We start from the raw sequence: 17102 nt of genomic DNA on the forward strand, positions 1-17102 counted from the left end.
ATGTTGGTTAATCTAAAGCTAATACTTGTAAATATACAGTATGATTTATACAGTTAACTCAGTGAAAAGTAAGCATAGACTTGTGTTTTTTTTTATACTGTGTGCAGCTATGCTGATTTATCTCACTCTGTAAACATGCAAGGAACTCAGATTATTACTCCAGATTATTACTGGAGAATATTACTCCAGGTTCATTTCTCAATTTCTGTGGCTTTTCACCAAGCATTCATCAATTTGTGCAAAAATAGTAACGGGATCTACATAAATGGTGCAAACAATATAAATATTTTTGTATATCAGATCATTTGTATGCACTATTTGCTATTAATGGTGCTGTTCCTTTTTATCACATCCTCATTTAACGAAAATCATTGTTAAAAATAAAAAAGTTATAACAATAATGTTAAAAACAATAATTGCATAATTGTTTAATAGCATTATGTAAGAAAAATAAACTGTCGTTCATAAATCGTTCATAAAGGTGAAAAAATTAGGTTTGTTTTGTTTTGTGTGGTCATTTTGGTGTTGATATGACCCAGACCTAAAGTTTAGGATGTGGGCACAGGTAAGCAGGCAAAAATTAGAAGGCCATGAAGAGAAAAAGTGATATAAGTGTTAAAAAAAGTGACTTTATGGGAATAGGGGACTGGGAGAAAATGGTCACGCAGGTGGATGTGATAAGGTAGAGGAGAGCGTGCACTGGAGGATGGAGGCTAGTAAAGAAAAAAGATGAAAAACAAGGATGAGGCTGTGTGTGTGTGTGTGTGTGTGTGTGGCATTGACTGATGTTAAAAGGTGATGCTGAAGCTTTCACTGTGTCGCTCATGCAGGGAATGCGATTTCAAGGTCCAGCGTCCACTCTTCCTCAAGGCCAGCAGCCTCTGTCGCACAGTGTCTCTCACACACACACACACACACACACACACACACACACACACACACACACACACACACACACACACACAGCCCAGATTAAAAAACACTTTCTTTCCACATCCGTTCTGCCGGAGCCACGAATCTGCAGAAGCCTGTAGATCCCGATACCACAGTCAGTGACTGCATCTGCTTCCTCCGTGACATTTGCTTGAAATGAGATTTGTATGGACTGCACATGATGTTTCAGGCCACTCCTGAGCTAGCGAGTCTCCTGCTCAGACGACTGGCTGGAAGCAGAACTCTTTCTCCTCTTCTGTTTTGCTTTCTATATTAATAAGCACGTCCTGTCCTCAGATCCTCAGGTCCTTTATTCTCCGGTGCCGACCCAGAACATCACACCTGCTCCATTTTATACAGGGAACAGGAAACTGTGATGAAGATTTGTTTGTGCGTGTAGAGTTAGATGACGATTAAGGCAAATGCGCGTGCACTAGTTGAGTACAATGTCATCTCAGGGAAAAACGATAATTGTCTCTGGAATCATCAATAAATTTGTTCATGATTCAGAAATTACTTCCTTAATTACAACGTAACGTATCGCTGTCATAATATAGAATCAGTATAATCTGTAGTTTCATTGTAAAATCTATTTTTAATTGTCCGATCATGCCGAGTAGCGTTATGAGATAATGGATCAGACCTTCCTATTGGCTTAATTGACTTATCGGCTCAGCGTGACTGCAGGGATGGCTGCGCTTAGGAGATTAAAAATCTATTGTATTTTTATTTATAGCTGTGATAAATGTCTTTGTTCAACTTCATTACATTAGTAAACTTCATTACATTAAAAACTTCATTACATTTTTATATAGTCAAGATGTTTTTTTTTACCGTATTTGCCCCTGCAGGCTTATACATCTCTCCATGTTTGTCTAAGTTCAAGCTAAGTGTGTGATGTGACAATATATTAACTTTGTTGTAAGATGTCCTGAATACACACTCAGATTAACTTCCTAATCACACACAACACAGTCTGTATGTTTTTCAGTACACATAACTGCGTTTTGTTTTCAGTACCTGAACATATGGATTTCCTTTGTTAGTCCATCAGTAGTCATCTTTTATTCATGTTTCCTTCAGACGCCAGATTTTGGTTTCTTTCATGTGCAAATAGCTGCCTAGTGAGATTTCCCTTGGTCCATAAACGTAAACCATAAATGTACATTATACCCTTGTTATTAATGAAAATGGGGTTTGTGGTTCAGTAGTTTGTAATGTTCTGGTCAGGTAAATGCTCTTGTTTACCTGGAAACCTCACTGACATGGTGTAAAAAAATTGGTAGCTAACTGAACATCATAGCGAATACTTATCTAGTCGAATGAACGAACGATTGCACTCTAAGAGAAATGAAAGTCTCTCTCTCTCTCTGCAGAGCATATTAACGTGTTAGATATTGTAGTTTTTTAACAGTTTACAGGAAATGGACATATATGTTCCCATCACTACTGTTGTGCAGTGTGTAGCTGTACCTAATTTAAGCGTGTAGCTGTACCTACAGTGGGCTATCGAACATCCTCAGCTTTCAAACGTACAACGATAGAGGTTTTTTGTAGGACAGCAACATGTAGAACTGCTAATCAATTCACACACACACGTAAGCATACAACTTTTAAATGCAAAAAAACCTTTAAATGCAGCTTGGATAATGCATTTGTTCAATAACTAGTGTGTCTGAGGGTTGGTTATTGTGTGTGTGTGTGTGGGGGGGGGGGGTGTTATATTGTGTTGGAGAGAGCACAAGGATCGAAAAGGAAGCCTGTCTTATTGAGCGTGCGTGTGTGTGTGTGTGTGTATGTGTGTAAAGGGGTAGTTTCCCTAAGGCTGAGTTGTCAGACTAAATGTGAAGTAGAGCATCCGATCTCAGTCCTGTCCAGTAAATGTATGGCTCACTGTCCGCATGCAGCCTCTTTACTTTAGCATTAAGGTAAGAGACAAGACTACAGCGGATAAGATGCAGTACAGACAGGTGACAAATTAAAGGAAAAAGCTGAATAACCGTTCACATGTTTCAGGTCAGGTGTACAGTGTGATAGTTACCAAACCTCCCAATCTAAACACTGCTCAGGTTCAGACACCAAACGATAAGCTAGTCGACATAAGCGTCAGAAATAATTGACATGGCGTAATTGTTTTGAGCTAATATTCAACGACACCCCTGAAAGCTCTCTGAATATTTTACAACTAATTTGAAAAGTATCGATGAGCAGAAAGTGATTAGGAGAAACTCTGATTCCTTTGCTGTCTTGGAGACAGTTTAGTTGGAATAGTTTGAGCACGTCAACAGTGAAAAACGGCAGTCACCGTTTCATCATTTGTACAAGTTACTATAGACACATAATTAGTTAAAAAAAAAATAAAAAAATCAACAGTATGATTTCAATTTGGTTCTTTTACAAAATTCAAGGCCACGTGTCATATTAAATAGAAGATTCACTGCAAATCAATACAAAGTTATTCTAAATTTATCCTCCGATTACACTTTTCTACCTGATTGAAGAGGAAGATCGCAGGATGTCCTCATCCCCGGTGCACGATGGCTTACTGTATGGTTTGAATATAAAAATAATGCAATATATAAATAACCTCTAGCTGTCAGTCAGCAGATCTCAGCTTCACTAAACACCTTCAGAGGACTTTTAAAATGACAGCTCTCTCCACCGCCGTCTTCAAAACACGATAAGAGGGAATAACAGAGACGTGTACAATCTGTGGCGAGGTGCATTGAAGCTGCTCTGGTGACTCGTAGTGGCTCGACGTTATCTTATTAAATCACTTTATGCTGTTTTTGCTTTATATTTGTCACACAGTCTACATAGCTTGTATATTGTAGTCCTGGTTGTGCGGCGTGGAACGTGTGCGGCTCGGCTCAACTATACGATTGATCTCTGCTTGTGGAACAAATTGGTGTTACAACCTTTTCTTCTTTTCACAACTCCTACACACAAACAGCAAAACCTGACCATCTCACTCCTGTTCGTCACCTGCATGTGTGTGTGAACGTGTTGTAACCTAATCCACATGAACATTGTGCTCCGACAAACAACAATCTTCATCTTCACTAGACCCCCTGTTAACCACCTCCTACACACTCGCCTCTCCTCACACAACGAGGTTTTGCTTCGCTTCACGCATAGGCACACACGCGGTTGATCGATAGCGTTTCCACGGGGAGCCTGATCGATACTCTCTGGATTTAGAGCAGCAGGAAAGGAGAGATTTACTTGAAGCTATTTCCCCGAGCAGCTTTAAGACAGCACACGTCTCATCGTTTTGTGTGCGTGTTCTCTTTTCTGCTTAAAGTAACGTTTTAACCACAGGGTGCTTGTGTGAACGGTGTTGATATTTTTCTAAGAACTTAACCTACAGTATTTACGCTTTAAATATATCTTCTAAGCATCCACTTATGCACTGATTGTCCACTTAAACTGTGGGACACAAGTACAAAATGTATCCTTTGTACTGTTTGTCCTCGTCCTTTTTTATTTTTTTTATTTTCCTTTTTTCCCCCAGCACCAAATCCACCTCATGCACCTCCTTATACACCTTATCGGGTGAGGAGTGAAGCTTGTGCATTTCGATTACAACAGCGCAAGCTTACGAATTTTAATGATCTCAACCTTCAGCCTTCTGATAAATGAATGAGAGCTGAAGTTCTTCTAGTTTAGTGAAGATAAGGGTTTATGCTCAGTTGTAATTAAAAGTTTATCAGATGTCAGCTCCAGCTGTGATGTTGGCCTTTGTGTGCACAGGATGCGTCAGAAAAAAAAACAGATGCTATCTTCTGTGGTCAGTGATATCTGAGAGGCCACCCAGTTAAAACGCATAAAATTGGACTTTAATGTGGCTATGTAGTGATGTTTGGTTCTGAATATTAATAAAGGATGAATTATTTTCTTAGCTGCTTTGAGCAACTTGTGTTGTAAACAATGGCGTTGTCTGCGTCAGCTTGTTTCCTGCCGGTGAGGTGTAGAGTTTGTGTGCAAATTGAGCAAAAAGACACAAAAACCCACCCAGTAAAGGGTTAAAAGAATGATGTCTCCACCTCAAACCTATTTATCATTACTTGCCTTATTTCTACTCTCCCATTATACCATTCTTCAAGGAAAGCAATCTTTTTAAACAGTATCACAGTTTCCAAATTTATTTTGCATTGATCTTCGCAGTGCACATGCATTTCTTTTACATTTTACTTTTAGCACTTTTTGTTGGAGGCCATTTCCAAGACTGAAGATGATGGAAATCTGCTCTTTGGCTTCCCTGCGGGCCAAACGGGAGCACACGGTCTTGGTTTTTTTTCCGGAACCTTCTGGATATTATAGACTATTGAACTGGTGCCTTGCCTGATAGCATCTTAAATTAAAACTTCTATTATGGGTCTACTCTATATATATATATATATATATATATATATATATATATATATATATATATATATATATATATAAAATGAAAGAATAATTTTTTTTTACTCTTAAGATACAATCTCTTCGAGTCACTCTCTGGAGACACCCTTCTTACTCACACAATAAGGATTTGTCTAGCCGTAATCGTGTTGCCCTACTGAGTCACAATACAGGCCATGGGTAACTGAACATTGCATCTGACCTTTGCAAAAAGCAAATTAGATATGAGCCGAGGAGCTCATATAGTTGCAAGGTTAAGAGCTCTGTCTAGCTCAAGTGCCACCTGCATGCTCATAGTGGAAGAAAGGTTTATTCAAACTCGAGGTTTTCCCACATATCTGCTCGAGTGGGATCCAAAATCGATGAGCGGGCATTATATTATGATGCGAAACGCCAGATAGGATAGTGATGTCTGATTAGTTTCTTGCTGACATGCCCTGCCTGTTTAGATTCCACACCACTAGCGTCAGATCGTGGAATTCAGGCTGGCTGCAGTCGACACTAGTGATGAAGTGCTAATGCAAAAGAATGGTCCAACGCATTAGGGATAGAGAGCTTAGTGGATAAAACGGCAGAGGAATAAAATAAAGGCGGGAGAGGAAACGTGTTTGGGGAGGGAGACGAGATACGGCGGCACTGGGGTGGGAGAACCAGACAGCTGCAGAGATGAGCCTTGCTTCTCATCCAATGAGCTCATGCAAGTATTTCTAAACCTTCCGTGGCTGTGACGAGATCTGGCAGTGATGTGTATTGTGCGTACACACAATTGTGATTTCACTCCTCTTGTCCTCATACCATGGTTATACAGTCCAGAGATGAAGGTCACAATCAGTTTCCCGCCCTGAATTTCCTTTCCTCAATCTCTTTCTTCTTCATGCTGTGGTTTTTCTTGACTGTCACAAGAATTAGATACAGCTGTAACGAAAAACATTGTGCTCTGGGTTTTCATAAAAAAAAAGTTTTTCATAAAATCCAGTTGACTAGCTTTCAGGATAGTAATAAAAGCTGCATCAGAAACTGTTTTGCACAACACCAGCAAGTCCTGCTAGGTGCCAACGTGTATGAGTTGCACAATTTGCAAATAAATCCAGTTTCCTAAAAGACTGGATACATTTTGGTTTCACATAAAATGATGCAAATAACTTTTCAGGATCTATCCTGCATGCGTGCTAGTATGAAAATATACCTCTGTAGCAGGATAAAGGGTGGACAAAACACTCCATGTGTTGTAGTAAATGAATTCAAACTATATTTGTGCACAGGAGATTCATTAATGTTCACAGAAGGGAGGAAAAATGTGAACTCTGAGTCTCGCCGCTTCAGGGTTGTTGGTGCCAGACGAGCTGGTAGGACTATTTCAGAAACTGCTGATCTCCTGGGAATTTTACTCACATAGCAATCTTTTGAGTTTGCACAGAAGGGTGTGAGAAGCATCTAGTGAGCAGGAATCCTGATGAGAGGGGTCAGAGGAGAAAAGCCAGACTGGTAGCCTTGAGCTGTTAGGAAAGTTACAGTAAGTCAGAAGGCAACTCTTTACAGCTATAGTGAGCCGAAAAGCATCTCAAAGCACATATATGCTGAACTTTTAGGCGGATGAGCTCCAATAGCAGAAGACCACATAGGGTTTCACTCCTGTCAGCTCAGAACAGGGGTCTGCTGGTGTAATAGGCACATGTTCAGTGAGACTGCATCGAAAAACATCACCTAGTCTTTTTCCAATCTTCATCTGTCCAGTTTCCGTGTGTCAGTGCCCACTGTAGCTATCACAAATCTGTAATATGAAGCCAATGGAAGGTATCAGATTGCTGTGTGCTGAAGTTTGTTACGAAAAAAATTTCAAAAGGTGCTTTGTTCAGTCCCTGCTGTATTACTGCAGTCTGGGTCAGACGATCCATTGTTTATCTATAAAAGTAGAAATCCATCCATTTGAATATTTGAGTATGCTATTTCTTTAAAATGTATACATTTTCTATACATGCATTTTATACACACTGTTATCAGGTGTTCCAGGCACAGTGCAGTGGACTGTGTTGTAACAGTCCCTGCCTGTCACAGGGTTTAACGCAGTTTTGTTAACAGTTCATCCTGGCCACTAGGGGGACACCTAGGGATATGTCCTGTAGGGGATAAAAAAAGGAAATTGAAGAGTAAAAGAGAGATCATGTTTGAAGCTACCTTATGCTCTGTGGTGATGATCATCTTAACCATGCTTTGAGAAACTTTATTGTTTTCCTGCTCCAAGAGGGTTATTTTGCTCATCAGTTGGGACTATGTGTGATGGACAGATATGCTGCTTATAGGGCTGAAGAAACTCTCTCTGGGATTTAGTTGGATTCTATGCCACAGGCCTTAACATCCAACGCCTTCTTGTTCATCTACAGATAAGACTGTTTTTCTGTTTACTGGACTGTTTTCTGATCTCACCTGTAATAGACTTAATGCCTGTTTGCTATATATTGAAGCCTATGCTCGTGGAAGTCTTAAGGAGTTGTATTTATGTATGTATTTGTGTGATTTGACAAATTCTGGGATGTGGATACGATAAACATGTAAATATTTTGAATACAAATGATGCAAGCAACAAAAGAAATGATTCCCCCTTGTAATTTCTTATAGCATGAACAGTGCAAAGTAACTGAGACTGTTATAGTGTATATATTAAGAGAGCACAGTTTCTACACTAGTAGTTGCAGTTTAGGGCTTATTAAAGGAGAAGCAGACTGACTGAAGGAAGCAGTGGTGTAAAGTACCTGAGATGACGAGGGCCTGCACATTTCTTGGTCAGGCTTATGTTTGGATCACTAAGAAGCTGGATGAGGGAATGGATTGAATAAGTACATTAAATAATAACGTTGCCCCATTTTCTCTTCGTTCAGCATTTTCAGTGCTTAGAGAAGATTACAGTTGCCAGAGATCATTAAAACTTGGCTACATTATCTGTACATTATCTGTAGCTTGGGAAGCAGAAGCAAAGAGTTTAATTGAGCATGTTTCTGTTATGATAATGTAATTAACAGTTTTTTCTACAACAAATGCGGTGCAAGTCTAGAATGTTCATATAGATACAAGCGCTACATGACAGAAATCTCTTATTTTCTCTTCACTGTTGTTCTCTGGTTGTTTATTAATTCATTGCTATCACGTTGTTACGGTTAGTTTCACACTTGCACCAATCAGCCATGATATTTAAAACACCTGCCTGTAGTAAAAAAGAAATAACCAAGAAGTGGCTGGATGAGAATCCACCACCACAAAAAGCAAACGAAAACGACCTTTTCTCTAAAAATCAGTATGGCTGTAACATTTACATTTACAGCATTTGGCAGACGCCCTTATCCAGAGCGACGTACATAAGTGCTTAAATCTCTAACATTGAATCATTAATGCTGGCTCACTAGGTTACATACTTAAGATACCATGAGTTTAAAACATTTGTTCAAAGTTACAATGAAAAAGTGTCAAAGGTTGTGTTTTTTTTTAATGCAAAAGATAAGGAAAGAAGTGCTAGTTGAAGTGTTTTCAACTGCCGCTTGAAAATAGCCAGTGACTCAGCTGTCCGGACCTCTAGAGGAAGTTCGTTCTACCACCTTGGTGCCAGAACAGAGAAGAGTCTTGTAGTATACTTGCCTCTTACCCTGAGAGATGGTGGAACCAGTCGAGCAGTGCTGGTAGATCGGAGGGTGCAGGGTGCAGTGCGAGGAGTGATGAGGGCTTTGAGGTAAGAGGGAGCTGGTCCATTTTTGGCTTTGTAGGCCAGCATCAGTGTTTTGATGAGAGCTCATGAGAGAACTTTGGCAGGTTGAAAACAAGCCATGCAGCTGCATTTTGGATCATTTGCAGAGGGCGGATTGCATTCATAGGTAGACCTGCCAGCAGTGTGTTGCAGTAATCCAGTCTAGAAATGACAAGAAACTGAACAATTACCTGAGCAGCCTGTGTGGACAAAAATGGCCGAATCCTTCTGATGTTATAGAGAAGGAACCGACATGAGCGAGTCACATTAGCAACATGACAGGAAAAGGACAGTTGATTGTCCATGGTTACCCCAAGGTTGCGAGCTGTGGCTGAAGGGGAGATCAGATCGTTGTGCAAGGATATAGCAAGGTCATGACCTAAGGATGAATCACCTGGAATGAATAGCAGTTCAGTTTTGCTAGGATTGAGCTTTAACTGATGAGCAGTCATCCATGATGAAATTTCTGCCAGACATGCTGAGATCCGAAGCTGTGGTATCTGAGGGTGGGAAAGAGAAGCTCAGTTGTCTATCATCAGCATAGCAGTGGTAAAAGAACCCATGTGAGGAAATAACTTCACCAAAGAGAGTGAGTATACAGGGAGAAAAGAAGAGGACCAAGTACTGAGCCCTGTGGGACACCAGTGGAGAGTCTGCATGGAGCAGATGTCACTCCCCTCCATGATACCTGATATGAGCGTCCTTCCAGGTAGGAAGCGAACCAAGACTCCTGAGGGTGGATAAGAGAGTCTTGTGGTTGACCGTATCAAATGCTGCTGAAAGGTCAAGGAGGATAAGGACTGATGACAGTTTGGCTGATCTAGCAGCATGTAGTTTCTCAGAGACATCCAAAAGGGCTGTCTCTGTGGAATGAGCTGCTTTAAAGCCAGACTGGTTGGGATCTTGGAGGTTGTTCTGTGAGAGATAGACAGACAGTTGATTATAGACAATGCGTTCAAGAATTTTTGAAAGAAACGATAGAAGTGATACCGGTCTGTAGTTACTATAAGAACTGGTCAGAATGGTTAATACAGATAGTACATAAATAGACATGAAGTGCTTTGCATGTGAATGCCCAGCCACCCAATCCCCCAAACCCCCTTCCCCGTTCCCCTCTTCACATATGTAAAGTATTTGTCTAATAAAAATACACTGAATGGATTGAACTTTACATGAGCCCCTGACACAAGCGGTTCTTAAGTCTAGACCAGCAACATTTTGGTCCTACTTATGAACTACTTTTCCTGCTTTAGAGCCGGTGCTTTGGCTGTCGAAAAAGAAAGAACTGATTTTAAATTAGGCTCTGGCTCCAAACCAGCACTCAAACTGCCTCGGTGGAAAAGGGGCACTAGTCTGCTCAAAGAGGTCACTGACACGTACCACCTACTTAAACACTGCTGCAGACCAAATACACTTCTTCATGGCAACACCATTCCCAAATGGCAAAGTACCATCCACATCAAGGCCTGGACCCAAGGTTTCTCAGCAGACCATGAACCCAGACAGTCACAATGATTTAGAAATTTTGACATTCTCATCTGTATAGTTCATAAAACTCTAGGCTTTCCTTAACTTACTACTTCCTCTCGTACATGTATCTCATCCATGAGTAAAATGAAAGCATTTTAATGCCTGGTTACTCCCCATAAATGAAAAGAGTGAAAATTGCATTTAAAGACTTTGCGCGTTTCACAGTGGTGCAGTGAAATTCCGGTCTCACAGTGGTGCAGGTGCATGGAGGACAATTTGACAGCTGGTATCTGATTACAAACTAAACTGATTAGGCTTATTACCATTTTGCCATGGTGCTTGGCTTTCCAACAACAAAACCTGACATTCCCTGACTGAAGAAAACTTAGCCAGCAAGGATTTAGACATCTTTAGGCGGAATTTTTGTTTTCTTTTTACAGCTGCTTTTGTTAAACTGGCTGTTTACTCGGTGTGATATGTATAGGAAGAGAGCCTAAGCAAGATCCTAAAGTAAACAAAAACCTTTCCACCTGGTTTCAGTGAAATATATTTATGAGGACAAAACGAGTTGGCTGTTTGCAAGAGTTCATCCAACGGGTCTTCCAGATTTTTGAAAGACTGGCAGCCAGTGACGGCTGAGCTGAACTGTTATCCGCCATGTGTGTTTTGATATGAGGTCGTGATTGTTGATGAGAAATTCTGTGTTCCCAGACTGATAGTGTGTGAAGTATAGTTCTCAGCAGGCCTGTTGTGTGAGGGGGGTTTGATGATGATGAGTGATCACTCATCTCATATTGGGTCTTGCATTTTCAGCGGTGTTTATATTGTATGACGGCCTTTAGCATTTAAGGGCATTTGTACACGATGGAATAAAGCTAGTTGCAGTTCTATTACTGGTGTTTAATATCCCTCTGTGATGTATTGCAGGAGCTATAACACTCCAGACCACTATCTAGCACACAATAGGACCATATCTGTTTGTCAGATATGGGGAACTGAAATGGGTGTCGAGGGCCCAAGTTGAGGTTGGCCTCATTCTGCTCTGATGTGATACTGAAGTGGCCCTTAGTGTAGTGTCTGAGCACCAGATAGCTTTCTGTCTCTGTCTCTCTCTCACTCTCTCTCTCTCTCTTTCTCTCTCTCTATCTCTCTCTCTGTCTCTCTCTCTCTCTGTCTCTCTCTCTCTATCTCTCTCTCTGTCTCTCTCTCTCTCTCTCTTTCTCTCTCTCTCTCTCTCAGTGATCGTGTTTGCATAGCGAGGCCATGGCAGGTCTGAGTGAATCTGACCCAAATGGAATTACTGTGCCATCAAAGGGAAGTGTTCATGAATTAGGAATGACCTTGATATGAGATGCCCATGAGACACAGCAGAGTTTAACTCATTTCACACCCATTCAGTCAACAGTCTTTGGGAAGTAAAAAAAAAAAACATCAAGAGCTGAAGAGGTGGAATGAGATGGCTCGGGAAGCATAAAGGAATGTGGATCGATAGTTTCTTGAATAGAGAAGAGAGTAGCGCTTAGACAACACTAGTAATTCATAGGGTCTCTCATGGTTGTGTGTTTTGTGAAAGTGTTTTTGTTTGTCTATCCAGGTGGTGTTAGTTTCCTTTATCTGAATTGCAATATTACGCTTCACATAAATGCTGTCTATAAGCATTAGTGTTTTTATCTTTGCACGCGAGTGTCTTTCTTGTCACCACAAAATAGAAAAGAAGCCAAGCTCCTGGAATTATGCATAATTCAGGCAATGCTAACCACTTCAGTGCTACACGTTTCAATCATGCCACTGAATGAGGGTTATCTTCTGCTTATAAAGGCCAGTTGTACCTCACATTGCAGTCCTGGCTCTTCTCCTACTGTACATATGAAAATGAAAAGGTCACCAAAGGCTTAATGCGAAAATGTCTAACTCTGAGAAAGCTTTTCAGCACAGTAGCAAGATTAAAAGCGGCAGTTTCAGCATTTTGGTAATTAATGCTTTCAGAGTCTGATGAATTCTGTCTGTGTGCAATTTGTGGGTGGTGTCAGAATAAGCTTAGCGTAATTAATGAAAGGCTACGAGTGCAGCTAGCTCTACCGTGGGAAATGTAGACTCTATAACAAGTGTTTTTATTTCTTTAATAAACTAGAATATGTTGGCTAATAATAGAATCTTGTTCCGATTTAATTTAAGTGCCTCAGCTCCAGTAGTATTCTTTTAAAAAATGCTATCTGTTTGTATTAAAGTGAACGATTAGAGGTTTAAGAATATATAACCTTTACTGTAATTAAGCTGTTCGGTAGCCAGTGGACCGTTGTTGGTTGTTATTAGCCAATGGTTCCCTGTAATTTTTCTTTTTATTTGTGTTTTTAAATAAAATTCCTTTTGTCTACCAATAACTCCATGTCAGAAGCAGCAGCTATTCATCAAAGAACTCATTTCATTTGGCCTTTTTTCCATCACTCAGTCAAACCACATTTTGTTTGTGTAGTGGGAGTGTGACGAAGCTGACAAAGTAATATTTATTATTCTGTTTTATTGTGCATATAAAGCTTATGACGCATGGTGAAGTTTTGATTCAGATGTGACAGTACAGGCTAAAAAATCCCACAAGATGGAAACACAAGATGGATGTGTTGGTGTGTGTGCTTGTGTTTGTGTTTTGTGTGTGTAATGATTTTAAGAGGCTTTGATCCATCCTCAGCTGCTGCACTCATCGATCAGCAATTCAACCTGGATTAGTGTTTTACCTCTCATCTAGAAACGACCTTCACAGCCAATCACAGAGAAGAGCCTTCTTTAGCCAACCACAAATCAGAGAGGTCTAAAAGTGCCTCAGACACTGAGCAACATTTATATGCTTGAGGGGTGTGTGTGTGTGTGTGGGTGAGTGAGTGTGTGTGGACTCTGTGTAAAGTGGACATAAAAAGTCTACACATTCCTATAAAAATGGCAGGATTTGGTGATGTAATACAAAAAGTTCAACCTTTTCAGAACTTTTTTCACCTTTATTGTGACTTACAACCTATAGACATTTAATGATAAACAAGCAGAAATGTTGTAGGGGGAAAAAGAAAAACAAAACCCTTCCAATACCTAGCTTTCATAAGTGTGCACAGCTGTTTATAATTGGGTAATGTGGTACAGTAGGGTTCAGAATCAACCAATCACATTCGAGCTCATGTTAAGTGCTAATAAGTATACACCTGCAGTCAATTAAAGTCACTGATTAACCCCAAATAAAGTACAGCTGTTCCTATAGGATTCTCCTGACATCAACAAAGCCATAATCCTAAAAGAGGAAATACTGGTTGCTTCCCAATATGTGACAGCAGTCTGCTGAATTCTTCTGAATGTCTGGGCTATGGGTTAGGGGGCAAGACAGAAACCTTTTAACTAAACAAACTATAAAACCACAAGCATGAACCTTGCAACAACAACAACAATGTCCAATCTCCCAACAAAACTTGTTGAACTCTGGCCAGAGCTCATCACTATAAGATCCCCAGCTCCATGGTGAAGCGCGGTGGTGGTAGGATTATGGAAATGGGGAAAAATCAGTGTGGAGGGAATCATGAATACTGTAGCAAAGCCTTTAAGGTTTTTGCCAAAACACTTATGATGAAAAGGAATTTCACCATTTAGCAGGACAATAACTATAAGCACACCTCCAAACGAACAAAGGGATTGCTTCACAAAACTATCAAGGTTTTGGAAGTTCGGATCTAAGTCCAGTTGAAAATCTGTGAGGAGGTGTACTGTTTCATTTACAGAATAAGAGACATCAGTTTGCCAAAACATGAGAACCCTTTATAAGGTATAAAGTCAAAAACAGGTATTTTGAAGTATTTCACCCTTAACTGTTTTAGCGGTTTTCCCCATACAGTGCGTATCAAGCAGATGGAAGTGGTGGGTGGTTGTTGTTATGTGTTATGTTCTGTAGGTTGGAATATAGGCACGTTACATTGTGTAACATTGTGTACGTTGCATATTTAGGTGGTATGTGCTTGTATAGGTAGTCTAAGAATATTGTATGCATGTTCTTCATAATTATTTATTATGTTGTGTGTGTGTATATATATGTATATGTGTGTGTGTATATGTATATGTATATATATACACACACGTGTGTGTGTGTGTGTGTGTGTGTGTGTATGTATATATATATATATATATATACATATATATATATATATATATATATATATATATATATATATAATGAATAATCGCAGAAGGAAGATAACTATTTTGCTGATTTTTTGTATGTAAATATTTTTTCAATTAAAAAAAGAATGAAAGAAAGATAATCTGTGTGGTGACCTGCACAGGGCAGTGCACAGAAGATGCCCAGCTAATGCGAGGAAGAATGGCAAAATATCGCTGAGTCTAGATGTGCCGAACTGATTTATTTTAACTTTAATTCTTAGGTTACGATTGATTTTACAATAAATATAGAAACAAGTTTCTGACATGAACTATCTCGGTTTCCTTTTTTCCATTACACAAGCCTGCCATTTTAACAGGGATGCGTAGACCCTTATATCCACTGTGTACAGTTAATCTTGACAGGAATATATTTCTTGCATACTGAACCAGGTGCTATTGATCATCCAGCATACAGTTGACCTTTTAAATTGGTTAAAAAGCTATATTCATTAAAAACTCTTCAGCATACTTAAATGGTTTCTGAAATTTGTTCAATATCGTTTCTAACCTCTCCTTTTCTTCTCTATTACAGAAGAGAGAGGACATTCAGATAGACTCCAGAGCCAGCCCTAAGAAGAGTCCTGAGACTGCCATCGACCTGCTAGGCCTGGGTAAGATACAAGTAATCAATCCCCTCCTCCTCCACCGTCTTCCTCCACCATGTCTGAGTGAAGCTGCTATGTTCATACACTACAGAGCCTCATAGCTCCCTGTGCTTGTTAGGGTACAGCTGCATAGGGCTGAATAGAGCTGAGGTTATGGCAGGGCTGACAGATGAGATGAAAAAAAACCCTGCATTTTATACAGAAAACAGAATATGAGTGCACATTTTAACCAGAAAAGCCTACATGTTCAGGTTGACTCTGTTTATGCAGAAATGCACTGCAGTAGGCTGCATTTTTCCATTTGGATTTATAAATATTTGATTTCTGTATGATAAAACAGAAACGATTAAAAATTGCCTATATACTTGGTGTGTCTCACCGCGAGTATACAGAGAGAGAGAGAGAGACAGAAGAGGGGGCGGGGGGGTGAGGGCTTCGGGCTCTTAAGATATCACAACGTTTACGGACTGATCAGTGTTACTTTGGAGTTGGTCTGTATTCTGAATTGATATCAGATGAGATGAGATAAACTTGTTACTGTTCCACCAGGGGAAATTCTTCTTGTGCATTTGGGTTATCATGATATTGATCTCGGCACATCATCCACCAGCCCTAGGCTATGGATAATAGTCCTGTTTCTGCTTTCTGGCTCTTTGTGCTATTTAGAGGACACAGAAAGAAGCCAGCTGACCAGATCATCCCTGTACTGATCAGAAAGGTGGCATGAGACCCCCTGGACACCCAAAGCCAACAAATACTCCATTATGTTCTCGACAATGAAAACTGTAGAACCCTAACACAAAATTGCACTAGTGTCTGAATTTTTCATCCTTCTCTTTCTATCAATCTCTCTCTCTCTCTCTCTCTCTCTCTCTCTCTCTCTCTCTCTCTCTCTCTCTCTCTGTGTGTGTGTGTGTGTGTGTGTGTGTGTGTGTGTGTGTGTGTGTGTGTGTGTGTGTGGTTTACATGGTGGTAAAGAGAGAAGAGCAAATGATAGAAATGAGGGGTTGGAGGAAGAAAACAAGATGGATTAGTTAGTGTGCGTCCATGCCACTGGGGGCACAGTGTGTGTTTGTTTGTGTATGGGAGAATTTATGGCATGCTCCAGGGCTGAGGGAGCTGATGATGAGCCATGTGCGATGATGGAATCGTGTCTTGCCTTTGTGTGTTTCCTCTCTCCCCTCAGCAGCATGAAGCAGCACAGCGTGTTATAAAAACAGAGAGAAAATTTACATCACCCACCACCTTCCCACCCCGTGGCTCTCTTCCTCTTTTTCCAGTGCATGCTCTTTCTCTCCAACGTCTCAGAGCATACTTGGATGTCCTCATAAGGAAAAAATGTTTTAAAATATAGTCATTAATAAGTTATTGTTCTCTAGGGGCTGTTGTGTGTGTGTGAAGCACGGACAACATCAAGGATTAGAATGAAAAGACAAAGTGTGTTGAATATCGCACTAGAGTCAGCGGTTGGCAGCTGCATTTCTTGCCACTGGTGCAGACACTGCTTGAGTGTGATTTGATTTCTTCCCTTTTTTAGGATACTGTCAGTTAGCAGCAAGACGAGCAGGGACAGAAGGAAAGTCCTTTGTTTATGATGAACAACGAACAAAAATGAATAACAAGTAGAAATCATTCATCTCCAGTAAATGCTTTATCTCAGTGAAGGTCTCTACAGATTAAATTCTTTATTTCCCAACAAAACCCAAATAAGTTTAAATACTGCATGTATAAACAAAAATAACTACAGGAGAGGTGTTGGTCAG

General features: G+C 40.1%; 1 protein-coding gene across 4 annotated transcripts in view; it reads left to right on the top strand.

The window, feature by feature from the left end:
* smap1 (small ArfGAP 1) overlaps positions 1-17102 on the top strand; it is a 109816-nt gene that overhangs the window by 70132 nt on the left and 22582 nt on the right. For all 4 annotated transcript variants that reach the window (XM_060872586.1, XM_060872589.1, XM_060872588.1 and 1 more), the window contains one exon: positions 15267-15345. In XM_060872586.1, coding sequence (XP_060728569.1) covers positions 15267-15345 — 79 coding nt within the window. The remainder of the gene's footprint in view (positions 1-15266; positions 15346-17102) is intronic.

Source organism: Tachysurus vachellii, chromosome 6 (assembly GCF_030014155.1).
Source record: "Tachysurus vachellii isolate PV-2020 chromosome 6, HZAU_Pvac_v1, whole genome shotgun sequence".
Lineage (NCBI taxonomy): Eukaryota > Metazoa > Chordata > Actinopteri > Siluriformes > Bagridae > Tachysurus > Tachysurus vachellii.